The sequence below is a fragment of the Oncorhynchus mykiss genome, chromosome 7 (genome assembly GCF_013265735.2).
Source record: "Oncorhynchus mykiss isolate Arlee chromosome 7, USDA_OmykA_1.1, whole genome shotgun sequence".
Taxonomy (NCBI): Eukaryota; Metazoa; Chordata; class Actinopteri; order Salmoniformes; family Salmonidae; genus Oncorhynchus; species Oncorhynchus mykiss.
Genome location: NC_048571.1, coordinates 58,824,226 through 58,835,001, shown reverse-complemented (window position 1 = coordinate 58,835,001; position 10,776 = coordinate 58,824,226). Strand labels below are relative to the sequence as shown.

General features: G+C 42.1%; 1 protein-coding gene across 1 annotated transcript; it reads right to left on the bottom strand.

The window, feature by feature from the left end:
- Positions 1-698: 698 nt before the first annotated feature.
- LOC110528088 (tripartite motif-containing protein 16-like protein) lies at positions 699-9,948 on the bottom strand. The gene is made up of 7 exons (XM_021609894.2): positions 9,381-9,948; positions 9,086-9,181; positions 8,602-8,838; positions 2,650-2,776; positions 2,341-2,391; positions 2,140-2,193; positions 699-1,947 (listed from the first exon to the last, which is right to left on the bottom strand). Exons 1-7 carry the CDS (start codon positions 9,915-9,917, stop codon positions 1,397-1,399), a joined length of 1,653 nt encoding a protein of 550 aa, XP_021465569.2. The 5' UTR covers positions 9,918-9,948; the 3' UTR covers positions 699-1,396.
- Between the last annotated feature and the right edge of the window lie 828 nt (positions 9,949-10,776).

Here is a 10,776-nt window from a genome sequence, read left to right as displayed (position 1 = left end):
ACGTACAATATGTTCCCGAATTTGCAAAACGTATGATATGTTGCGAATTCCAACTAGGTGGCTAGAGTTAACTAGCTGGCTAGGGTTATGGTCAGGAGAAGATATCCGTTATGAGATTTGAACTCACAACCTTTGAGTTGCTAGACGTTCGTGTTATACCCCCACCCTGACCAACCACCCTACTTTTGTTTTTGCTTTAAGTAACCATTTGTCTTATGTAGCCATGCCGAACGTAACATATCATACTATCTTGAGTGCATCGGATTTACATTTAGTATGTTATGTCTAGTCTATAAGACCAGGCTGGTTATGGGTACGGCTTCATTTCTTTACATCTTAAAGTTTACATCAATAGATGTCAAAATAGGTAAAACATGCAAACATAAATCTCTGGAAAAGAGCAACCTCACAATACGTGAGACAGTTTTAAGACAGTTTCTCCATCAGTGAACAACTGCTGTCACTGTCACCTTTACTATAAGGATGAACTAATAAGTCATTCATTGAAGTGCAAATGGTTCACAAACTCTTCACATTCTTTCACAACCTCAACATTGACTAAAAGCGTAAAGCAGTATCTATTGGGCTAATGACCTCGTCTCGTGTCCTCCTGCTGTATAAGGGACATAACACTGCCCTCTAGTGTGTTTCCAAGAGAAATAGTCAGAGAAAGAATGACAGAAAAGCTGTATAATAACCAACACTTTTGCTCTTTATTCGCTGCTTTTATATGTATATTTATAAAACTGTTTATAAAAAAAAAAGATATTACAAATGTAAAGAGGGTAACCATGAAAACATTTAGAGGTTTACAATCTATTTAGACAATAAGATTCCCCAAAACCTAACAGCAATCTAAAACCTTTCAAATGTTCTCCGGGATGTACAGTGCATTGGGGATGTACAGTGCATTGGGGATGTACAGTGCATCGGGATGTACAGTGCATTGGGGATGTACAGTGCATCGGGATGTACAGTGCATCGGGATGTACAGTGCATCGGGATGTACAGTGCATCGGGATGTACAGTGCATTGGGGATGTACAGTGCATTGGGGATGTACAGTGCATTGGGGATGTACAGTGCATTGGGGATGTACAGTGCATTGGGGATGTACAGTGCATCGGGATGTACAGTGCATCGGGATGTACAGTGCATCGGGATGTACAGTGCATCGGGATGTATTCAGACCCCTTCACTATTTCCACGTTTTGTCTACGCTTATTCTAAAGTGGATGAAATGTTTTTTTTCCTCATCAATCTACACGCAATACCACATAATGACAAAACAAAAACAGTTTTGAATTTTCATGCATTCATTTTCCGAATGCATAGCTTTATTTTAAACTTCTATCCACAGCCTACTCTTCCTGGGTGTTTTGTTCTCTATCTCATGGTTAGAATCTCTTATGCCTCAGATTACATAGTGTGATGGGACTCTCGTCCCCAAGCCAGAACCCTGGGTAGAGGGGTTCAGTAAATGTGTATTTCTGTGTTCTGTAGAGAAACGTCATCCTATCTGAGACTTCATAAAATGCTATGGTGCCCTCCTTGAATTTCAGGTAAACCCCTATTTTGTGCTGGCTGGGGGTTGCACTGAGTAGAATACTTTTATTGTTGTGGGACACAGAATATCCTTTTGAACAGTCGAGGCTCCAGGATTGGTCACTGCCCCCAAAAGCGGATGTCTTAGAGCGTGATTTTCTGTTTATGCCCCAGTAGACCAGGGCAATCTCAGCCTTGTTCCCCACCATCTCCACCTCCCAGTAGCAGCGCTCAGCCTCAAGCCCCTCCCTGCACATCACCTGGTGACGGTTTGTAAACCTCTCAGGGTGAGGTTGGACTGGGACCTTCTGCTTTTTAGGGTCCCACCTCACCATTCTGTCCTCCATTGAGATGGAGAGGTCCTTGTGGGCAGTGTTGGGGTCCAGAGTGAGTTCACAGGCATCTGAAGGATCAGAGGATCGTAAAAGGATGTTCATAGTCATGTTCAAACAGCATTCTCATGAGGTTGGTTCAGACCCATGTAAAACTAAAATCTCTTAATTATTATGTTTCTTTACAGTTGGTGTTGTACAGGTTGAGGGGATTTTAGATGTGCTGCATGTCTGTGTGTGTGACTAAAGGACTTAGGACTCACACTGTAGAAACTCAGATCTGGTCGTAGGCTCTAGGGTCTGTGCAGCGCTGATAACTGTCGGTCAGGAGAAAAGCAGAAAAGGCGTAATATGTCATTGATCATGCTCAGTTGTGGTTAAGGTTGTAGTTACTAACTAACTCTCATTACTTAAGGTCAAGTAAACTGTGACTGATTTTCTAAAACACTCAGGATAACAGTCACCTGGAAGCTGCTCAGGTCTGACTGGAGATTGGGAACTTCCATTACCAGCCACTGTTGAGACAGATCATAAAATCCTTTATAAATGTATTGTATATTTGTCTCTGTCTGTCTGTCTGTCTGTCTGTCTGTCTGTCTGTCTGTCTGTCTGTCTGTCTGTCTGTCTGTCTGTCTGTCTGTCTGTCTGTCTGTCTGTCTGTCTGTCTGTCTGTCTGTCTGTCTGTCTGTCTGTCTGTCTGTCTGTCTGTCTGTCTGTCTGCATTCCTCTCTTCAACTGAACAATTTGAGACACTGTATTGATTTCTTCCTCACAGAATGACTCCAGCCGATCCCCAAACTCTGAAACGGCAGTTCTTATGGCCTCAAAGGGGAGGTGTGGATCTGTCGAGACACTGGACAAGTTTTGGGGCTCTGAGAGGGTTGACAGAGAGGGCCAACTCTTTGGTAATAAGAGAGAGGGAGATAGAGAGACATGAAACTGAAAGAGTTATTGTTATTAATCGTGACAATTCACCATATCATCATGCACACAGTTGCAAACCTTCAGAACCAGACCCTACATCTATCTACTACCCACTGGGCACAAACTGGTTGAATCAACATAATTTCAATGTCAACTTATTGTGACATGGAATGTATGTGGAAAATACATTAGATTTGATATGTTTGTAAGCAATTTTCAACATAGACAAACCTTGTATAAGATGTGATGAATTTGTACCTTGAAACAAAGTCAGATCTTCAACTTTATATCCACATACAGAAAAAAAACGAAAGGCTGGGCAGCACATCCTAATGGAAAGTATTCAGACCTCTTCCCCTTTTCCACATTTTGTGGAATTTTGTGGAATTTTGTTTTCAGGTTTTTAGAAAATTTTGCAAATGTATTAAAGATATAACAGAAATACCTTATTTACATAGGTATTCAGACCCTTTGCTATGAGACTCGAGTTTGGAACCACCAAGACTCTTCCTCAAGCTGGCCGATTGGCAAAACAGAGCAATCGGGGGAGAAGGGCCTTGGGCAGGGAGATGACCAAGAACCTGATGGTCACTAAGACAGAGCTCTCCTATGTGGAGATGGGAGAACCTTCCAGTAGGACAACGATCTCTGCAGCACTCCACCATTCAGGCCTTTATGGTAGCGTGGCCAGACGGAAGCCACTCCTCAGTAAAAGGCACATGACAGCCCGCTTGGAGTTTGCCAAAAGGCAGCTAAAGGACTTTCAGACCATGAGAAACGTAGTCTGGTGGTCTGATGAAACCAAGATTCAACTCTTTGGCCTGAATACCAAGCGTGTCAAGCGTCACATCTGGAGGAAACTTGGCACCATACCTATGATGAAGCATGATGGTGGCAGCATCATGCTGTGGGGATGTTTTTAAGTGGCAGGGACTGGGAGAATAGTCAGGATTGAGGGAAAGATGAATTGAGCAAAGTACAGAGATATCCTTGATGAAAACCTGCTCCAGAGCACTCAGGACCTCAGACTGGAATGAAGGTTCACCTTCCAACAGGACAATGACCCTCAGCACACAGCCAAGACAACACAGGAGTGGTTTTGGGACAAGTCTCTGAATGTCCTTGAGTGGCCCAGCCAGAGCCCGGACTTGAACCCGATCGAACATCTCTGGGAAGACCTGAATATAGCTGTGCAGCGACACTCCCCATCCAACCTGACAGAGCATGAGAGGATCTACAGAGAAGGATGGGATAAACTCCCCAAATACAGGTGTGCCAAGCTTGTAGCGTCATTACCAAGAAGACTCAAGGCTGTAATTGCTGCCCAAGGTGCTTCAGCAAAGTACTGAGTAAAGTGTCTGAATACTTATGAGAATGTTATATTTTAGTTGTATTACTTTAAAAACCTGTTTTTGCATTTTCATTATGGATTATTGTCTGTAGATTGATGAGGGGAAAAAAACTATTTAATCCATTTTAAAATAAGGTTTTAACATAACAAAATTTGGAAACAGTCAAGGGGTCTGAATACTTTCTGAATGTGTTGTATTTACAGCTATTAATTTGGTCTCCCATCCAGGGTTTTAAACAAGCCCAGTCCTGCTTAGCTGTGTAACTGACTACTACCAATGTGCTATCATAAGAATGATTATTGATATATCTGTTTATAACTAAATATATTCACTGTTGCCAGTGAAGTTATTCCAAAGGGTAGGTTCAACAATGCAAATGAAAAGTAACCATACTTTATCAATCATGTATCATCACTGATGCTATTTAGGCCCCCGAGGTTGGTGGCAGCTTAATTGGGGAGGACAGGCTCGTGTTAATGGCTGGAGCGGAATCAGTGGAGTGGTATCAAACACATGGTTTCAATGTGTTTGATGACATTCCATTAGCGCCGTTCAAGCCATTATTATGAGCAGTCCTCCCCTTAGCAGCATCCACTGGTTTAGGCCTATAAAGCATCAACAACTATTGTTTCAATTCAACCCAGGATTCAACTAAAAATAGACAATACATATAGGCCCAGGGCTTCAAGCTTTGGTTGATTTGAAATGTAGTCTTCAAGTTAATCATTAATATGTTGGATTCACGTCTCCATCTCAACCTAAAATCTATTTTAAAGAATATAACTAAATCAAATTTGATTTCAAGTGCATTTAAAGTTTGATTAGATTAGATTTAGTCAATTATTAATTTGTAGACAAACTGGATATTGTCAACACAAACAAATATCAACATTTGAAGGAGATGTGTTCCATCTTGTCACACCCTGACCATAGTTTGCTTTGTATGTTTCTATGTTTCAGCCCAGAGGCGCCGGAGCCCCTCAGCCCAGAGGCGCCTCTGTCCAGTGGGGTCATTAAGTAGGGTCGCCGTGGCTAGGAGGCCACGGAAGCGGACAAGGTGGGGGACTAAGACAATGGTGAAGTGGGGGGGGGGGTACTGTCACACCCTGACCATAGTTTGCTTTGTATGTTTCAATGTTTTGGTTGGTCAGGATGTGATCTGAGTGGGCATTCTATGTATTGTTTGACTATTTCTATGTCTGGCCTGATATGGTTCTCAATCAGAGGCAGGTGTTAGTCATTGTCTCTGATTGGGAACCATATTTAGGTAGCCTGGGTTTCACTGTGTGTTTGTGGGTGATTGTTCCTGTCTCTGTGTTTGCACCAGATAGGACTGTTTAGGTTTTTCACTTTTCTTGTTTTGTTTAGTCTGTTCATGTATAGTCGTCTTTATTAAAAACATGAATAACCACCACGCTGCATTTTGGTCCGCCTCTACTTCACAACAAGAGAACCGTTACACATCTGTGCCACTGACTTAGTCTGGCATTTATTCCAGTTGATCTACAAATAATTGATGTCGCATTCAAATCTCCATCTCAACCAAAAATGTAATTTAAAGAATAGGAATAAATCTAATCTAATCCAACTTTAAATGCTCTGTAAATAAAGTTTATTTGATTCAGTTCTATTCTTTAACTTTGATTCTTGGTTGAGATGGAGACGTGAATCCAACATATTGGCACACGCACTCGGCACACGCATACTCAGGCTGACTGGTTCTCGTTCAGGCAAATGAGAAATAAGTGCACTCAGGCTATCCGGAAGGCCAAAGTTAGTTACTTTAAGGAGTTAAGGAGCAGTTCTCTATCTGTGGGTCTAACCCCAAGAAGTTCTGGAAAACATTTAAATACCTGGAGAATAAACCCTCCTCCTCACAGCTGTCCATGTCCCTTAATGTTGATGATGTGGTTGTTACTGACAAGGAGCACATGGCTGAGCTCTTTAATCACCACTTCATTAAGTCAGGATTCGTATTTGACTCAGCCATGCCTTCTTGCCCATCCAACATTTCCTCATTTCCCACCCCTTCTAATGCGACTAGCATTGATGCTCCTCCCTCTTTGTCCCCTGCCCCGCTACAAAGTTACTCCCTGCAGGCAGTCACTGAGTCTGAGGTGCTAAAGGAGCTCCTTAAACTTGACCCCAATAAACATCTGGGTCAGATGGTTTAGATCCTTTCTTCTTTAAGGTTGCAGGCCGATCATCGCCAAGCCTGTCTCTGACCCTTTTAACCTGTCTGACCTCTCTGGGGAGGTTCTCATTGCTTGGAAGGCAGGCTCTTCGTGTCCTTTATTTAAAGGGGAAGATCAAGCTGATCCTAACTGTTATAGGCCAATTTCTATTTTGCCCTGTTTATCAAAAGTGTTGGAAAAACTTGTCAATAATCAACTGACTGGCTTTCTTGATGTCTGTAGTATTCTCTCTGGTATGCAATCTGGTTTCTGCTCAGGTTAAGGATGTGTCACCGCAAACTTAAAGGTGCTAAATTATGTCACCATTGCCCTTGATTCTAAGGAATGTTGTGCTGCTATTTTTATTGACTTGGCCAAAGCCTTGGATATGGTAGACCATTCCATTCTTGTGGGCCGGCTAATGAGTATTGGTGTCTCTGAGGGGTCTTTAGCCTGGTTTGCTAACTACCTCTCTCAAAGATTGCGGTGTATAAAGTCAGAACATTTGCTGTCTCAGCCACTGCCTGTCACCAAGGGAGTACCCCAAGGCTCGATCCTAGGCCCCACACTCTTCTCAATTTACATCTACAACATAGCTTAGGCAGTAGGAAGCTCTCTCATCCATTTATATGCAGATGATACGGTCAAAAAACTCAACTGGCCCCTCCCCGGATTTTGTGTTAAACGCTCTACAACAAAGCTTTCTTAGTGTCCAACAAGCTTTCTCTGCCCTTAACCTTGTTCTGAACACCTCCAAAACAAAGGTCATGTGGTTTGGTAAGAAGAATGCCCTCTCCCCACCGGTGTGATTACTACCGCTGAGGGTTTAGAGCTTGAGGTAGTCACCTCATATAAGTATTTGAGAGTATGGATAGACGGTACACTGTCCTTCTCTCAGCACATATCAAAGCTGCAGGCTAAGGTTAAATCTAGACTTGGGTTCCTCTATCATAATCATACATGTATATGTGCCTAATCATATTTCACTGGTCACCCCCAAAGCCAATTCCTACTTTGGCCGCCTTTCCTTACAGTTTTCTGCTGCCAATGACTGAAACGAACTGCAGAAATATCACTGAAGCTGGAGACTCATATCTCCCTCACTAACTTTAAGCACCAGCTGTCAGAGCAGCTCACAGATCACTTCACCTGTACATAGCCCATCCTTAAATAGCCCATCCAACTACCTCATCCCCATACTGTTATTTATTTTTCTCCTTTGCACCCCAGTATCTCTACTTACACATGTGTCTTCTGCATATCTATCACTCCAGTGTTTAATTGTTATATTGTAATAATTTTGCCACTATGGTCTATTTATTGCCTTACCTCCCTAATCTTACCTCATTTGGGTATATAGACTTTTTCTATTGTATTATTGACTGTATGTTTGTTTATTCCATGTGTAACTCTGTGTTGTTGTTTGTGACGCACTGCTTTGCTTTATCTTGTCCAGGTCGCAGTTGTAAATGAGAACTTGTTCTCAACTAGCCAGTGGCTAAGATGAAACTGTCCAAGCATTAGATATCCTTTAAATGTTGATATTTGGTTGTTGTCAACCAAACACAATTCAATATGACTTTTTTAATACAGTAAATAGCCTAATGTTAAGGCTATCTTACAAACTACTGTAACAGGATTTATTTAACCTTAAAATGAGTAACACATCCATGGCCACATTTTGAGGTTAGGGTACTGTAACTATCAATATTTTCCTACGTAATCATAGAAAGCATGCTAGAATAATCTGTGCAGAATCTCGAACACCATTGGACACTTGAACTATGTACTTTTAATGCAATCTCAACTGCAATCCAGGTAATTTGGTTGTGATATTTGATTATGCAGTGATGACACATTAAGTTGTTGTGTAAATACAAAATATCTGACATTGTATCCCATTTGAATTTTGTTGTGCTTTAAATGGTTGAAAGCGCAGTGATAACACATTTAGATGGCAACTAAACCATAAATCAGAAATGTTTTTTCCATTAGAATTTGATTGTGCTTTTAGATGGTTGAAAGCATAGTGATAACACATTGGTAATTTAACAAACTTCTCGCTGTCTTTTTGATTGGGTGAACAAAGGTTGAAATCTCATTGATCAATGTCTCAACCAAATATTACCCAAATGTCCATGTTGAAATGATGTGGTGACGTCAATTCAATGTCAATTCCACGTTGGTTTAATATAATTTCATTGAAATTAAGTGGAAACATTGATTCAACCAGTGTGTGCCCAGTGGGTACAGCCTGTGATGACACTAACCATACCTGGAGGAAGTGGATATCATCATCTGTCTGTGACAGCTCCTCCAGCTCAGTGTCTTTCTTCTTCAGCTCAGCAATGTCTGTCTCCAGGTTGCACAGGGAGCTCTCAGCCTGAGCCACTACAGCTGTCTCCTGGGCCCTGATCAGCTCTCTGACTGTGGTGGAGTAGTGCCTCTGGAGGGAGTCAATCAGCCCAGCGAGGACGCCCTCGCAGTGCTCTTCAGCAGCCCTACTACCTTCCTGTTACACATACAGTTAGAGGCAATTTTTTTATTTTTTTTTCAGAACCTTTGACTTTTTCATTTTTAAAGATATAGGCCATATAAAGCTGATTTTAACACATTTCAGTGGGGGCCCCCTGGGCAGCTGGGGCAATGTACACCCATAAGGTAGGAAGGAGACATAGACATTGCCATTAGTTGGTTTAGTCCTGAGAGCACCGTAAATAACTATTTTCACTTCCTTCTCTGACCTACTATATACCCACCTTAATCCTCTGTATGCTCTCTGTCAGGTCCTTCTGCTCCTTTTCTCTCTTTTTGATCCTTCTTTTTGATTCCTTCTTAAGGTCCTGGAGCTGTTTCTGTGGAAGGAAAATACATCTACAGATTAAATATTTAAAAGGTTAAACCAAAAATGATCTCATAAATCCTGGAACGCACAAGGGAAATAAGTTAAATTTACTTACTTATTTGAATTGAAGCAATAAGTGATCAAATGTGCATTCTACACATAATCCTTGGGATACTTGCAGCAACAGATTTAAGTTTATAGGTCAGTACCTGTTTCCTGCTCCATCCCTCATTCACGAACAAAGTGGAGTGTGCTTTGTGCTCAACCAGGGCGCACAGAAGGCAGATGCATTGATCATCATCACAGCAGTAAACCTCCAGCAGTCTGTCATGTGTGGGACATACTCTGCTCTTCAGGGCCTCTGAGACTGTAGGGGTTTGGGGACTCTTCATGGGTCTGGCCTTTTCCTGAGTCTGACTGGACGATGGCCCTGCCTGATGGCAGGCTGCAGCAGGTCTGTGCTTACCTACGGAACCCACATTATTTCTACGCCTGGACTTCTCCATGGCTTCCACCATTTCAGCCAGAGCAATGTTCTTGATCAGGTTAGGCCTCGGGTGAAAGGTATATTGGCATTCAGGGCAGCTGCAGAAACGACCATGCTTTTCTTCATTGTCCCAGAAGTCCTGGATGCAGAGACTGCAGAAGGTGTGCCCACATGGAATAGCAGCAGGAGTCCTGAGCACCTCCTGACAGAGTGGACAGCTGAGGTGGTCCATCCTGACTGATACACCAGACACTGCCATAACTGAGAGCAAACTGATACCACTGACTGGAACAAGTTTCATTTCCGCCAGAAAGACAAGAGTTTCGATTCTGTAAAGTGAGGTGGCACTCCTTGTCATTTCTTGGTATGTTCGTGAGAGCTGAGGGGAAGTGGTTGAATCAGAGAGATGCTGAGGGATACAACATGTAGAAAATAGTTCTGACATTGAGAGCTCTTTCCTAACAATGCAGTGATAATAATAATAATAATAATATAGTTAATAGAATAAAAACAATATTTAAATAAACACTGCGGGTGGTCTTAAGACACGCCTCCAACATCAGTCAAACGCTGAACTTCCACCGGTGCCATGAAATTGTGCCAGACGTTAATTACAGAGGTGGCCGATGTACCCAGTGTAACTTTACGGACAAATGTTCAATCAGCCTGTTATGGGCAAGGTCATCAAGATTAAGGGCATCATTACGTATTCCACAAAAAATGATGTATCTGATCAAATGTATTTGTGGTCTATGATAGGCTATGTTGGACCAACGAAACGAGCTCTGAAAACAGGGATAGCGGAACACAGGTGAAATATCAAGACTATTGACCAGATAAACCCTGTGGCTGCGCATTTCATAGAGGCTCGTCACAACAGCTCTTTGAGATACATTGGCATCGAACATGTTAAGACTCATAGGAGGGGGAAGATACTGATAATCTATTACTGAGAAGAGAATTGTATTGGATACAATTTTTTTGTGCACCATGTCTCCAAAAGGTCTGATCCAGGAGTTTGATATCAGACCATTTCATACATGAATGTCACTTTAATGGTCTTGCCTTCCAGGTCTCCTACTTGGTCATTTTCTACATACAGTGCCTTGCGAAAGTAT

Bases quoted from the DNA above. Each gene is read 5' to 3' on its own strand.
- LOC110528088 (XM_021609894.2), bottom strand. From the start codon at position 9,917: ATGGCAGTGTCTGGTGTATCAGTCAGGATGGACCACCTCAGCTGTCCA. The intron at 2,392-2,649 runs GTGAGGAAGAAA...CTGTCTCAACAG, and splicing joins GGATCGGCTGGAGTCATTCT to TGGCTGGTAATGGAAGTTCC. The intron at 1,948-2,139 runs GTGAGTCCTAAG...CTGATCCTTCAG, and splicing joins CAGATCTGAGTTTCTACAGT to ATGCCTGTGAACTCACTCTG.